The sequence below is a fragment of the Oncorhynchus clarkii genome, chromosome 3 (genome assembly GCF_045791955.1).
Source record: "Oncorhynchus clarkii lewisi isolate Uvic-CL-2024 chromosome 3, UVic_Ocla_1.0, whole genome shotgun sequence".
NCBI lineage: Eukaryota > Metazoa > Chordata > Actinopteri > Salmoniformes > Salmonidae > Oncorhynchus > Oncorhynchus clarkii.
Genome location: NC_092149.1, coordinates 20,882,078 through 20,902,077, shown reverse-complemented (window position 1 = coordinate 20,902,077; position 20,000 = coordinate 20,882,078). Strand labels below are relative to the sequence as shown.

Sequence of the window (20,000 nt, the reverse complement as noted above, 5' to 3'; positions counted from 1 at the left end):
CTGTGCTGAGCTTTAAAGCCTGTAGTCTTGTTGAGTCCCTCAGCTCAATGTGTGCAGGGCCCCACAGCCCAATGTGTGCGGGGCCCCACAGCCCAATGTGTGCGGGGCCCCACACCCCAATGTGTGCGGGGCCCCACAGCCCAATGTGTGCAGGGCCCCACAGCCCAATGTGTGCGGGGCCCCACAGCCCAATGTGTGCGGGGCCCCACAGCCCAATGTGTGCGGGGCCCCACAGCCCAGAAGCAGCTAGCGTTGGGCGGCTACAGTCGCTATTTTAGCAAACCAAACATTATTAATGCGACCAATTGACTGGATTACTGAGCACATTCATCAAAGATAGCCTCTCCGGCTCTCCGCTCCTCTCTGCAGCCCGACAAGAACACACATGCTTGCCAAGATAGCAGCAAGTGTAGCAATTGATTTCAGACCAGCACAAGGTATTAAAAAAGAAAACAGACTACTTTAAAATGGAGTGTGTAGTTTATTTTCACGAGTTCAACCAAACGAAGGGAAAATCAATTCTGATTAAAACTTATGTACTGATGGTGATGTATTCATTCTATCCTCAACTGGACAAAGCTGAGCTTTAATAAGAAAAAGTGATAAACAAACAAGCTTTGGTACAGAAGAGTATCAAAACTCTGAAATTCTATGGCACCCTATCCCCTATCTAGTATAGTACTTTTTAATCAGAGACCTATGTAAATAGGGTGTTGGTATAGGGATTAGTGTGCCCTGTCAGACTCATTTAGTGAGGGTGATTGAGGCTAAGTCTATTCTAGGCATTCAGTGAGACTCAGGCAATCAAGTCTAGACTTATTTCGTATCACAATGCTAATGCACTCATTGTTATAGAAACTTTTTGTTTGTGTCAATTTAACATTCTGGTCACCCTAAACTTGCACAATAAGCACTATCTATCTTATCCCTCTACGCAGCCTGTGTCATAATTATATTTGGCTGCAGGCACACTCAGCGGGGTTCTCAGAAAACCGTAAACATCCAGTTTTCAGGGCTCCAGTATCTTCAACCTAGCTTCCCTTTCCCCTGAAAACCTGATGTGGGGACCCGTCTCAGGGGTTTATTTTACACTGTATTCCCAGTCATGTGAAATCCATAGATTAGGGCCTAATGAATGTATTTCAATTGATTTATTTCCTTATATAAAATGTAACTCCGTAAAATCTTTGAATTGTTGAGTGTTGCGTTTATATTTCTGTTCAGTAAACTGTATATTGACATTCCAAAGTAGTATCAGTTTGGCCCAAAGATACGATTGACTTAGTCTACAGGAGTTGATGCTGATGCATCTCTTCTAAAGGAAACAAACAAGGTGCAGACCAGAGGAGACTGGTGGGAGGAGAAATAGGAGAAATAGGAGGACAGGCTCATTGTAATGGCTGGAATGGAATTAATGGAACAGAGTCAAAAGGTGTTTTCACATGCTTGATGTGTTTGATACCGTTCCATTTTATCCATTCCAGCCATTACAATGAGCATGTCATCCTATAGCTCCGCCTAAAAGCCTCCAGACTTCACTGGTGCAGACTGATTCTGAAGTAAGAATTCTGAAATAAATGTCCTCACCTCATTTTCAGCAAACTTAACATATGTAAATATTTGTATGAAAATAACAAGATTCAACAATTGAGACATAAACTGAACAAGTTCCACAGACCTCTGACTAACAGAAATAGAATAATGTGTCCCTGAACAAAGGGGAGGTCAAAATCAAAAGTAACCATCTGTATCTGATGTGGCCACCAGCTGCATTAAGTACTGCAGTACATCTCCTCCTCATGGACTGCACCAGATTTGCCAGTTCTTGCTGTGAGATGTTACCCCACTCTTCCACCAAGGCACCTGAAAGTTCCCGGACATTTCTGGGGAGAATGGCCCTAGCCCTCACCCTCCGATCCAACAGGTCCCAAACGTGCTCAATGGGATTGAGATCCGGGCACTGACATTCCTGTCTTGCAGGAAATCACTCACAGAACGAGTAGCATGGCTGGTGGCATTGTCATGCTGGAGGGTCATATCAGGATGAGCCTGCAGGAAGGGTACCACATGAGAGAGGAGAATGTCTTCCCTGTAACACACAGTGTTGAGATTGCCTGCAATGACAACAAGCTCAGTCCGATGATGCTGTGACACACTGCCCCAGACCATAATGGACCCTCCACCTCCAAATCGATCCCGCTCATATTGCTGCAAGAGAATGATGAATTATCCTTTGTCCACATGTCTGTCAGTATGCTGCCTTATGATGTGGCCAAAAATGCTTACTGAGATTTAAATGAGGCTATACACTCCCTTCTTGGCACAGAAAGATGTGGATGATGTGATGACATTGATCGCGGCGCCGGTATCCTTGTTGGATTAATAATTCAGGGATGCTGAAGACCCCATTGATCATTAATTAGGGAAGTTAGTAGTGATGGGTTTTGATGGATGAATGGGCTGAGGAAGACCCAGTAGTCTGATCACAGAACACATGTCACCAGCTGAGAGGGAAAGGGCATTCTCCAGTGCCCACACTGATCCATTCTCCAGTGTCTAGACCAGGGGCCGTATGTATCAAGTGTCTCAGAGCTGATCTAGGATCAGGTCACCCCAGACATGTATTTTATTTATTGTGATCTAGCCTAAACTGCCTAAACTGATCTTGAATAAGCACTCTTAGATACTTGGTACATACTTGGCTCCAGAGTTATCATAGGCACACTACCGGTCAAAAGTTTTAGAACACCTGCTCAAGGATTTTTCTTAATTTTTACACTTTTCTACATTGTAGAATAATAGTTAAGACATAAAAACTATGAAATAACACACATGGAATCATGTAGTAACCAAAAAAGTGTTAAACAAATCAAAATATATTTTATATTTGAGATTCTTCAAATAGCCACCCTTAGCCTTGATGACAGCTTTGCACACTCTTGGCATTCTCTCAACCAGCTTCACCTGGAATGCTTTTCCAACAGTCTCGAAGGAGTTCCTACATATGCTGAGATCTTGTTGGCTGCTATTCCTGCGCTCTGTGGTACGACTCATCCCAAATCATCTCAATTTGGTTGAGGTCAAGGGATGGTGGAGGCCAGGTCATCTGATGCAGCACTCCACTGTCCTTCTTGGTAAAATAGCCCTTACACAGCCTGGAGGTGTGTTGGGTCATTGTCCTGTTGAAAAACAAATGATAGTCCCACTAAGCCAAAACCAGATGGGATTCCGTATCGCTGCAGAATGCTGTGGTAGTCATGCTAGTTAAGTGTGCTTTGAATTCTAAAATAATCACAGACAGTGTCACCAGCAAAGCACCCCCACACCCTAACACCTCCTCCTCCATGCTTTCACGGTTGAAACAACACATATGGAGAATATTCGTTCAGTCACACACGTCTCACAAAGACACGGCGGTTGAGAACAAAAATCTCACATTTTGGGACTGGACATGAAGCAACTTTCCAAGTTCATGAAATGATCCATATTGACTGACCTTCATGTCTTAAAGTAATGATGGACTGTCGTTTCTCTTTGCTTATTTGAGCTGTTCTTCCTATAATATGGACTTGGTCTTTTACCAAATAGGACTATCTTCTGTATACCACCCCTACCTTGTCACTGATTGCCTCAAATGCATTAAGAAGGAAAGAAATTCCACAAATGAACTTTTAACAAGGCACATCTGTTAATTGAAATGAGTAGGTGTTCTAAAACCTTTCACCGGTAGTGAAGGTCTACAATAGCATAGTGCCAACAGCAGCAGGATACAGCCTTCATTTGTGGCGACTCAAACCGTGGTACATGTGTTTTGTGACAAACTATAGCTTGAGGTTTTGTTTTGGGATCTGTTCTGGTACAGAGCTGAAGAGGATCTGTTTGGCTAGGTCGGGCGACACGGCTCTGTAAACTATCTATGATTGGTCGGAGTAGTCATGTTGTGGTGAGTGCTCTGCTGTGGTCAGTTTGTGTCTGTTAATGTAATTTCCCCAGATTGATGAAGTGTTGATTGATGTGATTCTCTCCTGACTTATTGCTGTTCTGGGATCTGTGCTGAACGTGCGCCGGGGTTCAATACCTAGACACACACACACACACACACACACACACACACACACACACACACACACACACACACACACACACACACACACACACACACACACCAGCCTCAGATAATCTCCCATATCCCCTCAACCTCCCACTCTATGCTTGTGTCCCTGTCTCCAACGGTGTCTCAAAGCCCATGACCCTGTATGACCTCTGGCTTGTGTGTTTTGGGGATCAACATTATGGTGATTTTGCGCTTATGTCCTCTTCGTCAGGTATTATGAGAGCTGTCACCTCTGTGGTGGATATCAGATCTCTGCTGTAAGCTCTGTGGATCTATGGGCTTAAAGTATCAAATCAAAGAATCTTACAAGCCACCAGTCAGCAGGGGGGACTAACTACTCCCTTGGTGGAACTCAATATGTCACTGTTATTATCTGGATGTCAAAATTCAATGAAAGCCCTCTAAAGATACACTACATGATTTTTGTGTGTGAAAATGGGGCAGCCTTTTTTTTTTTTTTTTTACATAGGCCTTACTTAATGTTAGCCCCACCTGTTCTCCTAACTACCCCTTCACTGCTAACCACAGCCTCTTACATTCATCCCCACAATCTCATTTAGACTTGCTTCCTCATTGTCATATTCACACTACACATAGACCTGTACCTATGCATACACTCATTATCCCTTGTAATCGTTTTATACTATTAATATTTAATGTCATTGCGTTAACCTTTTACCCACCTATACCATACCTATACCACTTAATTAAATTCATCAGTACTGTATGTATGGTACTCATACATTGACCTTCAGTTCAATCTGCTTTCTACATTGCTCACATTTTTCATGTGAATGCATACTTATCGTAACCTGTAGTACAAAGGAGTTACACATTACACATATTCATATTCATCACCTACTCCCTCTGTCACGTCTTCGCATTATTCTGTCCAGTCTGATTCATCTTCTTCTTTCACATTCAGATGGTCGGTCAGTCGTTTAGTCATTCACTCTCTTCTCTTCTCTCCTCTTTCTTTCAATTGAGCCACAGAGACATTCTCTTCTCAGCAAGAAACGGTACTTCTCTCATGTGAACGGACCGATTCCGAAAGCTCAGGCTTCCAATTATAGTACATCCCGATTAACTGATGCTTATTAATTCCCTCCAACTCATTATGGCATGCAAAGTAGAGCTCTCCCACGAGAAGAATACTAATGAGAGAGAGGAGAGGAACTTTTCCTGACTTGTGTCTTGTTGCTGCTTCTGCAAGTGTCCTGGTCCTCTGTTTAGTTGCTGCTTCTGCAAGTGGCCTGGTCCTCTGTTTAGTTGCTGCTTCTACAAGTGTCCTGGTCCTCTGTTTAGTTGCTGCTTCTACAAGTGTTAGTTGCTGCTTCTTCAAGTGGCCTGGTCCTCTGTTTAGTTGCTGCTTCTTCAAGTGTCCTGGTCCTCTGTTTAGTTGCTGCTTCTTCAAGTGGCCTGGTCCTCTGTTTAGTTGCTGCTTCTTCAAGTGTCCTGGTCCTCTGTTTAGTTGCTGCTTCTTCAAGTGGCCTGGTCCTCTGTTTAGTTGCTGCTTCTACAAGTGTCCTGGTCCTCTGTTTAGTTGCTGCTTCTACAAGTGTCCCGGTCCTCGGTTTAGTTGCTGCTTCTACAAGTGTCCCGGTCCTTGGTTTAGTTGCTGCTTCTACAAGTGTCCTGGTCCTCTGTTTAGTTGCTGCTTCTACAAGTGTCCTGGTCCTCTGTTTAGTTGCTGCTTCTACAAGTGTCCCGGTCCTTGGTTTAGTTGCTGCTTTTGGAGTTTTACAGTAGGAGGAAATAAACCATAGAATCTACTGACAGCTTCCTCTGACAGACAGACAGACCGACAGACTGTGAGCCAACGGGGCAGGCCAGGGGGCTAACCCAAACAAAACACTTCAATCTCCCGCCTCTGTGCTCCAGCGCTCCCCAAGGGCTTGATTGATTGATCCGCCGGCCAATCAGGGCACATTGATCTAAGAGTTCCACCCCCTCCCCTCACAAGCCTCTCCGGCAGCCATTCATCTGTTGGCTGTCAGATGAATTCACTGGAGGGCCGTTGGCTATGCAGCCAGCACTTTTAAACACACTTTCCACTCCAGTCTTTCTGAAGAGAGTGCATCACTCTACAGTACATTACAGGAGTTTCTCTTACAGTAGTGCATCCCCCTGGATCAGATTCCTGTTGGAAACTGTCCAAGCCTTAACGTGTCTGAAAGCTTTCGCTTCAGTCATGTGTCAGTGTTAAAAGTACCCCCATAGCCTGAGTAAACAAGTATCCCCAGCTGATGTGATGTGCAAAATATCTGACTCATTTTATTGTCAATAGTAAGGTCTCGATGGACTTGATGGAATTATATTTTCAATATCTTTTCTGTATCTTGTGAATTGTATTTGATTAACCTTTCTATTTAAATTAGGAGATTGTATAATTATGAGTAAAAGACAGAACAGGATAATCACACACAAGTGTAAATGTAATGAGTCAAGAACAATCCTCTCAACATTAAATGTGATTTCATCAACCACTTTGTTCAGTTACTGTACTAACCAACTGTCTCTTGTCTCTGTTTGTTTTCAGGAGGAATATTTGAGTCCATTGAGTCGGGACCGTCAGGTGCTGAGGAACTAGCCTTTAAATTTGCTTTAAATACAATCAACAGGAACAGAACTCTACTGCCAAACACAACGCTAACATACGACATCCAACGGATAAACATCTACGACAGCTTCGAAGCCTCCAGAAAAGGTCAAGGATTATGAATACAATTCAGAAAGCTGCAGTCACACCCAGATTCATGACTGGTGCTGGTCTCCTGGAACAATATTCAATATTCAAGTGTTAAAATAGACAAATACGTTTGCTTGCTATTTGTGTGACTCTCCTATCTTATTTAGCGTTGTTAGTGCGTTCCCACCCACCCAGGGAATGTGGGCTCATGCGTAGTTCATTGGTTGGATTGGGACAATTATAATCAGTCGCAGAAAGAGGATGGTCGCATCCCAAATGGCAACCTATTCCCTTTAGGCTTTATAGTGCACTACTTTTGAATAGGGCCCATCGAGCTGCCCCATAGGAATCTGGTCAAAAGTAGTGCCCTATATAGGAATAGGTTGCTATTTGGAATGCATCCGTTGTCTGTGCAGATGAAACGTAAACCAAGACAATTGATTGGTTTCTGCTAAGGACTCAGCAGTAATATTAATTCGCAGAGTTGGTTGTCTCCCTGGAGACAGGTATATAAACTGCTATAATCTATAGTTTTACTGGTTGCATTAGGCCTGACATCTCAAAGGTTGAATCTAAAATGGCACCGTTTTCCCAATAAAGTGCACTTCTTTTGTCCAGCGTCCATAGGGCAACCCCATAAGGGTCTGTTCAAAAGTAGAACACAATAGGGAAAAGTGTGCTTTTCATACGCATCCAAAGGGTCTTATCGATTACTGGCCATTATATCCTTTTTTCTGTGACTGGAGCATTTTCTCCTTTCATCAAATTAAGTCATTTGAATGCAGAATGTTGTTGTTACAAAGTGTTGCCAATCGTTTCATATATTATGCAGGCCTACTGTGTATAGATCTTGCTCATACATTTTACACGGTCACTGGCTTCCTTCCAAATATGCTTCATGATGGTCATTCAAAACCATATAGGAACGGACAGCTTGCCATAGTGGAGTGGGAAGTCCATGACTTCAGGAACTAACAGTAGCATGTCATATAATACTGAATAAACCACTGAATAAAGGACTAACTGAACGTTGTCTCCTCCCCCAGCCTGCGACCAACTATCTCTGGGGGTGGCGGCCATCTTCGGGCCCTCCCACAGCTCGTCGGCCAATGCGGTCCAGTCCATCTGTAACGCGCTTGGCGTGCCCCACATCCAGACCAAATGGAAGCACCAGGTGTCTGACAACAGGGACTCCTTCTACGTCAGCCTCTACCCAGACTTCTCCTCTCTCAGCCGAGCCATTCTGGACCTGGTTCACTTCTTCAAGTGGAAGACGGTCACCGTTGTCTATGATGACAGCACAGGTAAGACCCCTGGCCACCTACAGTACCTCACACCTTCATGATCAATGACGACAATGCAGCAAGGCTCACACCCTGTCTGTCCACACACTGTGCCTAGAAAGCATAGAAATAGAATGAATAGAACGGGCTTGGAACCACCTCATTGCAGTTCTGTGCCTCATACCTTCACAGTCACAGTGGTCTATGACCACAGAACAGGTTCAGTCACAGTGGTTTATGACCACAGAACAGGTTCAGTCACAGTTGTCTATGACCACAGAACAGGCTCAGTCACTGATCACTTATTGTACTGTACTTCCACCTTCCATCGCCCCTACTTTTTCTCACAGTGATTCCAACAGCTTAGTGAGTTACAGTAGACAGACTATGGTACTGGCCTGGCAGCATAAGGGCTGTGGGTTCGGTACTTGGATGGGCCACATATACTAAATATATGTCCGTCGTTGTCAACAGTTCTGTTCTGCTAAATTACCATATCATAAATTACCATATCAAAAAACCCTTCACCTGTAATATAGACTATGATTATAGTCCTGTACAGTAGAGTAGCCCTGTAGCCCTACCCCCCCTTTCGTCCCCAGATGGCCAGTGTTCCAGTGTTATAACAGCAGGCAGCAAACGTCTCAGCGGGCAGGGTACATGTGCCATATGCCAGGGGTCGGGAGGGAGCCAGCCTCAGGACAGGATGTCTGTGTGTGTGTGCGTCCGTGTGTGTATCCAGGCTCAGGACAGGATGTCTGTGTGTGTGTGTGTGTATCCAGGCTCAGGACAACACTGCCAGGTCTTCACATGCTCTCAGAAACACACTGGGGCTCCATTGGCCAGTATTTTATTACTTAAACCATTTTGCTTTCAATTTAATTCAATTTAAATCTATTTCCCAAAAAACTACAACCAACCAAGCAAAACCAAATAGAAACCAGAGAAGTGTCCAAAACAACTTTTTGGGCAAATGAAAGTTTACAGGTTTCAATATGTTCATCCTGTACCTAATACTTCATATTTTAGATATTGAGAAAGGCATTGCATTGAAATGAATATGCAATGTCTAAATCTGGCTTCTCTACGGCCTCTGCATGATGAATCAACGCTTAGAGACACACAGTCCATCTCAGTATGGAGTTCACAATGCATGCAGACCTATCATCTAATCATGGTAACTTTTCTTCTAGTGATAGGTAGGCCTACATTTGCTCCAGCATAGTCTATGCTACAGTAATATAAAGACTGAATGCGTGTCTAAATTACCCATGTCCACTGGCTTTCGGGGTCACCTTGGTTTTAAATTGTAAAAGTTATTACTTTAATAATTGCAGCTGCAGAGTTTTAAAACAGCCTATCACTCGAATATCATTGCTTTATATCAGTGAACGTGCGAGCACTCTCGCAGACTTTCTCTCCATCAACTCTATCCAAAATAGATAATCCTGTTCTAGATTGATATATTGCCCTATATATAGATGTCCTAGCCTTTCAGATAATATATTCAATGCAGTATTAGCCTTATATTTATTTTATTAATAATGGATGGATTATGCATAATACTCTTCTAATTTATAGCCTCTGTCTCTTGCGCAGTACACAAACACTTGTTCTCCGCTGGCATCTCTCCTTAAACACGCTCCTTAGCTCTTAGAGTCCCATGCAAGACAAGCTAGACTAGAATAGCTTGTTAGACATCATTTTTCTTAGCATTTTTTATACCAATAGACTATACGCTCTTTTTTGCTGAATGTTAAATGCAGCAGCCAATCGAACTCATGGTTAGTTTGAAAGAAGAGAGAAAACACGATGGTCGGCTATAGCATTTATTCATTCAGACCCAGAACCATTCAATCTTCGTGAAGAGAAGTGAAAGCCTTCTGCATCTAAGCCTTCTGCATTATTCAAGGATGTCTTCAGAAGGATGAAGATAAGGACAACAAAACGTATTTCATTTAGCTGTTGAAAGCGAGGCAGGAATGAATCAACAAGAGAGAGAAAGAGTTGGTAGACTAATAACCTTAGGGGAAATATTATGAAAGGTAAATATGTGTCAGCCCACTAATTATACAAAAAGGCCCTATTATATTTCAAAATGTAAATCTAATTCGCTAGACTATACTTGTAACTTTGTAGTAGGCTGCATATGATGCTCCATAATGTATGTTCTCTTCTGCTTTATCATGGTTTGAACGATGTGTGTAATTCCAGTCCATATATTACAGTATAATATAATATTGTGGACTTCAGGAAACAGCAGAGGGAACACCCCCCTATCCACATCGATGGAACAGTAGTGGAGAGGGTAGCAAGTTTTAAGTTCCTCGGCATACACATCACAGACAAACTGAATTGGTCCACTCACACAGACAGCATTGTGAAGAAGGCGCAGCAGCGCCTCTTCAACCTCAGGAGGCTGAAGAAATTCGGCTTGTCACCAAAAGCACTCACAAACTTCTACAGATGCACAATCGAGAGCATCCTGGCGGGCTGTATCACCGCCTGGTACGGCAACTGCTCCGCCCTCAACCGTAAGGCTCTCCAGAGGGTAGTGAGGTCTGCACAACGCATCACCGGGGGCAAACTACCTGCCCTCCAGGACACCTACACCACCCGATGTCACAGGAAGGCCATAAAGATCATCAAGGACATCAACCACCCGAGCCACTGCCTGTTCACCCCGCTATCATCCAGAAGGCGAGGTCAGTACAGGTGCATCAAAGCTGGGACCGAGAGACTGAAAAACAGCTTCTATCTCAAGGCTATCAGACTGTTAAACAGCCACCACTAACATTGAGTGGCTGCTGCCAACACACTGACACTGACTCAACTCCAGCCACTTTAATAATGGTAATTGATGGGAAATTATGTAAATATATCACTAGCCACTTTAAACAATGCTACCTTATATAATGTTACTTACCCTACATTATTCATCTCATATGCATACGTATATACTGTACTCTATATCATCGACTGTATCCTTATGTAATACATGTATCACTAGCCACTTTAACTATGCCACTTTGTTTACATACTCATCTCATATGTATATACTGTACTCGATACCATCTACTGTATCTGCCTATGCTGCTCTGTACCATCACTCATTCATATATCCTTATGTACATATTCTTTATCCCCTCACACTGTGTACAAGACATTAGTCTTGGAATTGTTAGTTAGATTACTTGTTGGTTATTACTGCATTGTCGGAACTAGAAGCACAAGCATTTCGCTACACTCGCATTAACATCTGCTAACCATGTGTATGTGACAAATAACATTTGATTTGATTTGATTTTAATACAGTAATACAGTCCACACTGAAAAAGGTTAGCCTACTGGAGCTAGTTTCATTTATTTACACAATAGAGCGTATAGCTAGCTACATTTATATGGGCTTTTATGTTGTCGTCCATAACCTGCAGTAGACTGTATCATATATGTATTGGATAATGGCACCGTATTTTGGGATTTTTTGGTCTTGTATGTATGGCTTATAAAATGTATGTAATATATGTCTCATCAGGCTCAGGTAGCATCAGGCTCAGGTAGCATCAGGCTCAGGTAGCATCAGGCTCAGGTAGCATCAGGCTCAGGTAGCATCAGGCTCAGGTAGCATCAGGCTCAGGTAGCATCAGGCTTGAAGTTTCATGCCGATCAATGCTCTAATCGAATCCAGACATATTTCTATGCTTTATGATGCTTTTGAAGGACACTTCTGGTTTTGGCGGGAAATACCGGGTTACCAGGGAGAAAAGTGATTCATTTTTGGAATGGAACATTTGTAAAATAACGGGGAAATATTCAACCCTACTGTGTCTGTGCGTGTGTATTTGTGTGTAGGCTTGGCCCCGATTTGTGCTCTCTGTCACCTGGAGCTGCATGGTAAATGGTCCAGGAACACAAGGAAAGCACAAAGGACAATGCCCAAGGACTTGTCAGCCCTTCCCCCTCTGAGGGGCCAAAATGTATCTCTCTGTTACAGTTTCCAGAGGACTGACTATTAAATGTGTGAATAATAATATAGTGTCCATGACTCTGAAAGCGTATGTATGCATGTACTGTATGTATGATCTCTGTGGTAACTTGTTTATCTGTACAGGGCGAACTCTAAATTACTCTATGCTAGGGGATTTTATGGTCCACTCAGGAATGATGTCTTATTTACATTGGTGTCATCCCCCACGCAAGCCTTTAAATACTGTGACACCCTGGTGGTCAGGTTACACTGTAAACTTGGTATCGTTTGATTGGTCAATGTGGATGGTTATGAGTTGAAAGAGTTACACCTTCAGATGTTATCAATGGAATGAAATGCCTTTGTTCTCCCGTCCATGGAGGAAGGTTGTATGATCAATCCTCATTTCCTCGGCTTCTAGGCCTCTGGCCTAATGGGCTTCTCTTTGTTCATGCTTTGTCTTCTAAGTAAACCTTAGGATCTATATGCCTAGAAGTATGCTTTGTTAACATCAGTATTGCCTTGTAGCTTAAGCTTTATTCCTTGTATGTGAATCCATTCATTGTACAATGTTAATTAAATATCTGCCTTTGATATAGAGAAATCTCAGGCTAGTTCTTGTTAGTCAAAGTCAACTTATTGCCTAATGCTTGCTTCTATAATTGAATTATCTTTATGGAGTTAGATATACATTTGAATAGGCTAATTGAATAGTCTTATTACAAGTTGCATGTGAGGTATATATGATACTATTATTACCCCACGACATGTGTGCCCTGCAGGTTCCCTACAGCCCTTGTTCAGTAGGGCTCAGTGTGAGATAGGCATCGTTGGGGAAACATTGATTCTGGCTGATCCCTAACACCCTGTTAATGAAGGTGTTAGGGGATGTAGCAGGTTGACACGGGGTGAGCCAATAGATAGTGAATAAATACATGTGCTCATTGAGCCAAAGGCTGAAGATATCAGGATGAGAAGGAAGGAGACCTGCATGGGATGTTTGGAATGATTCAGGTAATACAATCAAATCAAATCATACTTCATTTGTCACATGCACCAAATACAACAAGTGTAGACCTTGAAATGCTTACTTACAAGCCCTTAACCAACAATGTAGTTCAAGAAGAGTTAAGGAAATATTTACCAAATAAACTAAAGTAAAATAAAATAAAAAGTAACACAATAACATAACAACAACGAGGCTATATACAGGGGGTACCGGTATCGAGTCAGTGTGCGGGGGTACAGGTTAGAGGTCATTTGTACATATAGGTAGGGGTGAAGTGACTATGCATAGATAATAAACAGTGAGTAGCAGCAGTGTACAAAACGAATGTGTGTGTGTGTGAGGGGGGCACCACCTATTATATAGGTCCTGGATGGCAGGAAGCTAGGCCCCAGTGATGTACTGGACCGTACTGACTACCCTCTGTAGCGCCTTACAGTCAGATGCCGAGCAGTTTACATACCAGGCGGTGATGCAACCGGTCCGGATACTCTCAATGGTGCAGCTGTAGAACATTTTGAGGATCTGGGGACCCATGCCAAATCTTTTCAGTCGCGTGCCATCTTCACGACTGTCTTGGTGTGTTTGGACCATGATAGTTCGTTGGTGATGTGGACACCAAGGCACTTGAGACTCTCGACCAGCTCCACTACAGCCCCGTCTGTGTTAATGAGGGTCTGATTGGCCCGCCTTTTCCTGTAGTCCACGATCAGCTCCTTTGTCTTCCTCACATTGAGGGAGAGGTTGTTGTCCTGGCACCACACTGCCAGTTCTCTGACCTCCTCCATATAGGCTGTCTCATCGTTGTCGGTGATCAGGCCTATCACTGTTGTGTCGTGAGCAAACTTAATGATGGTGTTGGAGTCATGTTTGGCCACACAGTCGTGGGTGAAAAGGGAGTACAGGAGGGGCCTAAGTACACACCCCTGAGGTGCCCCTGTATTGAGGATCAGTGTGGCTGACATGTTGCTACCTACCCTTACCACCTGGGGGCGGCCTGTCAGGAAGTCCAGGATCCAGTTGCAGAGAGGAGGTGTTCAGTCCCACAATCCTTATCTTAGTGATGAGCTTCGTGGGCACTATGGTGTTGAACACTGAGCTGTAGTCAATGAACAGCATTCTCACATAGGTGTTATTTTTGTCCAGGTGGAAAAGGGCAGTGTGGAGTGCGATTGATTAATCTTCTATTAAACAGGGGAATGTGTAGGCCTGCTTACTTTGCCTGTTTTTATGTGTGTGAAAACATATTGTCCAACATATTGGATAAGCCCTATATTGCCATGTAATTCTCTCAGAAGGGACTCCTTTATACTAAGCCATGTTTCCTTCACACCCCAATTGCCCTACTGCTGTTGCCCCAGAGTGGAACAGGAAACAGCTTTCTCATTGGGCTGTTTCTCCGTGAACCAGAGAGCATACAAGTAAATCAATACCCACAATGGCCCACTTCTAACAGATCAACTTTGTAATGGTACAAAGGCAATGGCATCTACACTCTGTGTTGTGGTGGTAGTATTCCGAGCCACACATCACAATGTTATGGGAGTCATGTTACACTGGAGTTGTATTGGGTAGTGAGGGAGAGATGGAGACGCTGGGATGCACCATGGTGCAGGGATAGTGTGGTTACTCCTATAAATATTCCCCCCAGTCCCGGCCTCCCTTCCTTCATCGATGGGGGGAGGGAGAGAGTGACAGTTTAATCACCCTGGCTCTATGTTTATGGCCCGGTTTTCTTGACAACATCCTCCGACTGCAACCGACCGACCGTAGAGGTGGTAGACTAGAGGGGTGGTCCCTAAGAGCAAAGAAAGGTTTAACGACCCAACGACCAGCCCCTCCATCCAACACCACTGAATAGCCACTCTATAGCCATCATTCTGTTTTCCTCTATATAGCTGTCAGCAAGGATCCCTTCGAGTATTCCTATGGTTGCATTTTATGACAGAACAAAACAATATATATTTAAAAAAACAACACAACAAAAAACATCATTGAAATGTACCCCGCATGACTCTTCTGAGGAAAAGGTCATTTACTGTGTGTCAAATGGGTGTAATTCTGTTATGGGAGAGGTTTTGACCTGATCTGCCTGACATTTTTTTGTAATTGCGTTAGTTGAAAGGTCGGCCTAAAACCCAGTGTAGCAAAATGTTTACAGAGGAGTGGCTGATTGCCTTGTTTTAATCAAAAAGGGGTTGTTTTATTTAATTCTATTTTTGACAGAATGATTTGGCATTTGAAAAAAATGCATTTCTTATTTGCTAGTCTATTTCTTTGTGTGTTGTGAGTGTCTCCTTGTGTGTGTGCACATACGACCAAGTGTGCGTCCATCCGTGCATGTGTGTGTGTGCAGTGTGTGTGTGTGTGTGTGTGTGTGTGTGTGTTTGCTTAGGCTGAGAGACATTTAAGTGTACTTGAGACTGAGTCAAGTTGAGTGGAAGTGATTGGCTCTAGAGTCCCAGGACCCCTTCAGTAATCTGTTTCAATTTGATGTGTGTGAGTGAAAACACACACCAGCCGCACCAATCCCATCATACGCTCCACTACCACACTGCAGATTGTTGAGAAAGGCCCGCTAACATTCGTTCTACTAAGTGCCATGATAATTCAGCTTTGGCTGCATTGGGATAATCGGTACTGCTGTGATGATGTAGCATGCGAAATGCCATTTTCATAAACGTTGTGATCATTTGGATTTTCCAAGTGATTTTAATCACTTTGGTTGTACTTTTTGCTTCTCTGTTACTGTCTATTGAATTCTGTTGGTCTGGAGAGGTTTTATTTGGTTTTCTCTTAAGTGCTGTATGTTTCATAGTAGGGTCAAAGTACTGTAGTTACTGTAGTTAAAAGGATATCCTCCGAAAATGGGATGTTTTTACAGTGAACAGGAACAATTTAAAAATAGAAATAGACAAAAAATAACTTGTAGCCTACTTTCACATGTATTTGTTTTTGTTAACTTTTAAGATTGTTTTATTGAACCTGTCACATCAGTGTTGTTGGTGACATGCAATGTTAATTAAAGTCCACCAGCTGTTTGGAACTCCGACAAGATGTTATTGTGCAGACTACGCCATGCATAGCAACAGACGACCAGATGTTCCAGGGAACTAACTTTAATGAGTCCACATTGTGTTCTTACAACATGGCCGCCCATCTTCAAACACATAGCAGCTACAGAAGACAGCATCAGTTAGCAGCACATTTCTGGTGTAGTGTCTGTTGCGTCTGTCTAATGATTGGTGTTCCCTGAGGGAAAACTCCTTAAGGCCTTGGTTGTAATGACAGTTGTAATGACAGTTGTAATGACAGTTGTAATGACAGTCATAATGACAGCCATAATGACAGTCATAATGACAGTCGTAATGACAGTCGTAATGACAGTCGTAATGACAGTTGTAATGACAGTTACAATGACAGTTATAATGACAGTTGTAATGACATTTGTAATGATAGTTGTAATGACAGTTATAATGACAGTTGTAATGACAGTTATAATGACAGTTGTAATGACAGTCGTAATGACAGTCGTAATGACAGTCGTAATGACAGTTGTAATGACAGTTACAATGACAGTTACAATGACAGTTACAATGACAGTTGTAATGACAGTTACAATGACGGTTATAATGACAGTTCTAATGACAGTTGTAATGACAGTTGTAATGACAGTCATAATGACAGTCGTAATGACAGTTACAATGACAGTTACAATGACAGTTATAATGACAGTTGTAATGACAGTTGTAATGACAGTCATAATGACAGCCGTAATGACAGTTGTAATGACAGTTGTAATAACAGTTACAATGACAGTTACAATGACAGTTGTAATGACAGTTGTAATGACAGTTACAATGACGGTTATAATGACAGTTGTAATGACAATTGTAATGACAGTTGTAATGACAGTTATAAACTCAATACATAGAATAAAGTGGTCCACACTTTATGAGCAGAGAGGAGACACATGGATGTGTGTATTTCCCACAAAGGGGAATTCTTTCCTTCCATCCTTCCACATTCCGGAACGACTATTTAAACCTTTGACCGGAAACACGGTTTAATCTTTTTTCAATTTGTTCAACAAGTTTAATGGAACATAAATAAGGCTGGCGATGCAGAGAGGGTTACATTAACCTTGACCCGCAGATTGTTGGGGAGACGCGTGACTCACACAGCCATTACTCCACTCACTCTGTCCTCCCGGCCTCCCGCTTCCCATCATGCAACACTCACTGTGCCATAGATAGACCTCCAGGATAATCACACAATAGGCTAAAGTGGCTTCTGAAAACAGGCAAGGAGAGGATGGAATTTTAGACAATTGAGAAAGGTATTTCAACATTAGAGCAAAGGGAAGGAGACAAGGACAGGAAATGAGACCATTAGACTATTGAGATACACGCTATATGTAGTTTAACATTGGTGCAGACAAAGGAAAGGAGACAAGGTCAGGAAACAAGACTATTGAGCTCCACCCTGCTACATCTCTACCTCTGATGGATGATCTGCAATGGAAACTCACCCTATGAGCGGTTCTTCGAGGACGTTTGGAGCGGTATACTTGAGGAGAGGGTTGCTGCTGGTGCGTCTTCACCTAGCTTCACAGGATATTTATCACAGGGCTGTTCTGTTTAACGCTTAGGAGACTCCCAGACGGACCCTAATAAACGCTTTGAGTGGATGAAATATTCATGCAGAGTAAAATATGGATCCTGGGGAAGGCAGTCACAAGGCATTAGACACAGTCAATACAGATCACCACTTCCCTCTCCCTCTCTCCATATTTTTCTCTCCGGATTGCTGTGGTCTCAGGCAGTGTTGGGGTGGTGAAGAGGGGTGAATCTGCCAGGTAGAATAGCACGGGAGACAGCAGAGGAGATAGACAGGGGGAGAGGGTGGAGGGACAGAGGAGATAGACAGGGGGAGAGGGTGGAGAGACAGAGAAGATAGAGAGGAGGGAGAGACAGAGGAGATAGACAGGGGGAGAGAGTGGAGAGACAGAGGAGATAGACAGGGGGAGAGGGTGGAGAGACAGAGGGGGGAGGGAGACAGCAGAGGAGATAGACAGGGGGAGAGGGTGGAGAGAGAAGGGGGAAAGAGGGAGAGAGAGATGGAGAGTGAGCGGGGGAGAGAGAGGTGGAAAGTGTGTGAGAAAGAGGGAGAGGACGAGAGAAAGAGGTACTCTGACATGTTGTTTATGATGTGCGAATGCAGCAGTCGGGGGTGTCAGGGTGGTTTTACCAATGTTAACTAACTAACTGTAAAACACTGAGCGCTGCTCCTGCAGTGGAAAGCTCTTGCAAAACTAAACACCCCAGCCAGATCGGACCACATTCAAACATCGCACACATACACACACACACACATGCACACACACACACTCACATACCTCAGGTTCACTTTTGTCTGAATTCCAAATTTCGACAGAATTGTAGATCGGGATCATAACTCTGTAATTGATTTAAGAACAACCGCTTTTCACAAGCGCCTCCATCTGCTTAACATTCACTGTGATCACCATGGGCCTTTGTGGCCGCCAACAAAGCAGCTATTTAAACTAACTGTGATGGTCAGGTAATGAACATTTTGAAACAAGCTGATGTGCAATGAAGTCTAACTAAGGGTGTTTGTTCAAATTGAGAAGGCCAGCTGTTCTTCTTCTTAGGCTGCGTCTGAAATAGCACCATATTCCTTTTGTAGTGCACTACTTTTGACCAGGGCATGCACTATCGGTGCACTAAGAATAGGTAGCCTATTTCAGTCATAGCCATAGCCTGTAGCCATACAGTAGCTACACTGCATCCTCTCTCTGGCTCATCGTATATATATTCTGCGGTGTTAGTTAATAGTGACCCACAGTGGGCGAGGTCCTCAGCCCTCCATTGTGTCTACTGTGTCCACTTTGTCACGGGCAATGACACATCATCAGCATGCGAGAGGGCGCCACCGTGGGGCATCATCATCAGTGTGCGACAGAGTGTTGTAGTGATTTAATGAAGGCTTGGGAACTGGCTGCTGCTCAACACTCAACAACAAGCTGTGAGCTGAGCTGCGCTGGTGTCCCATGGTGCTGTGCGCTCAAGTAGAAACAGGAAGTAAACAAATAATGCCATGGGCCAACCAGCTGGGGACTGCCTGTATGGCTGCAGGCTGCAGAAAAGAACAGCTACATGGTTGTGACTGTGACTGCGGCAGGTCTATACAGTACTGAACCAGGGAAAAGATTATTGATTGCACTTACAGATGACTGGAAACACTTGTAAGAATTATTCAGCCATAGTGGCTCTCTGTCCTATATCACTATGTAGGAATGTAGATGTTAGCGCAAAGATATGCTAGCTGTTCCCACAGACTTTCAGCCACTGAGCCAGCGAGTATCCATTTAAAAGCATGTATCGACAAAAATATATATATTTTGTAAATCCTGGTTTTTGCGGTGGAAAACATGTAGCAGCGGTGCTAAATGAATATAGGGGAAGCATTGTAGATGAATATAGGAGAAGCATTGTAGGTGAATATTGGGGAAGCATTGTAGATGAATATAGGGGAAGCATTGTAGATTAATCGATAATGAGAGTGAATTCAATGTATCAGTATGATAAAAGTCAGGTGGAGTATTGATAGATGTCTTTTTGGTTTCCTTTTCAAAGAGGAATTCATACTGTTGGGATCCGTTTTCTTCTAGCATCAAGATCTGTGGTACTGGCTCTGGTAAGATACCGTGTGGCGCCAGACAAAACAGAGCTTTGAGAGAAACATAGATGGTGGAGGTAGAACAGGAGGGATACAGACAAATATTAAGAAATTAGGAAGTGGAATGAAATGTGCAATAGTGCAAAGAAGGGAGAGAAATAAAGAGATGGAGGAGGAGGGGGAGGAGGGACGAGGAGGAGGGGGAGGAGGGAAGAGATGCAAGACAAGTTGACAGATGG

At 43.3% G+C, this 20,000-nt stretch overlaps 1 protein-coding gene across 1 annotated transcript in view; it reads left to right on the top strand.

Moving 5' to 3' along the window:
- The window catches only part of LOC139390762 (glutamate receptor ionotropic, kainate 2), a 224,874-nt gene that overhangs the window by 70,884 nt on the left and 133,990 nt on the right, over positions 1-20,000 (top strand). Inside the window, exons 3-4 of the mRNA XM_071138120.1 lie at positions 6,654-6,821; positions 7,850-8,107. Coding sequence (XP_070994221.1) covers positions 6,654-6,821; positions 7,850-8,107 — 426 coding nt within the window. The remainder of the gene's footprint in view (positions 1-6,653; positions 6,822-7,849; positions 8,108-20,000) is intronic.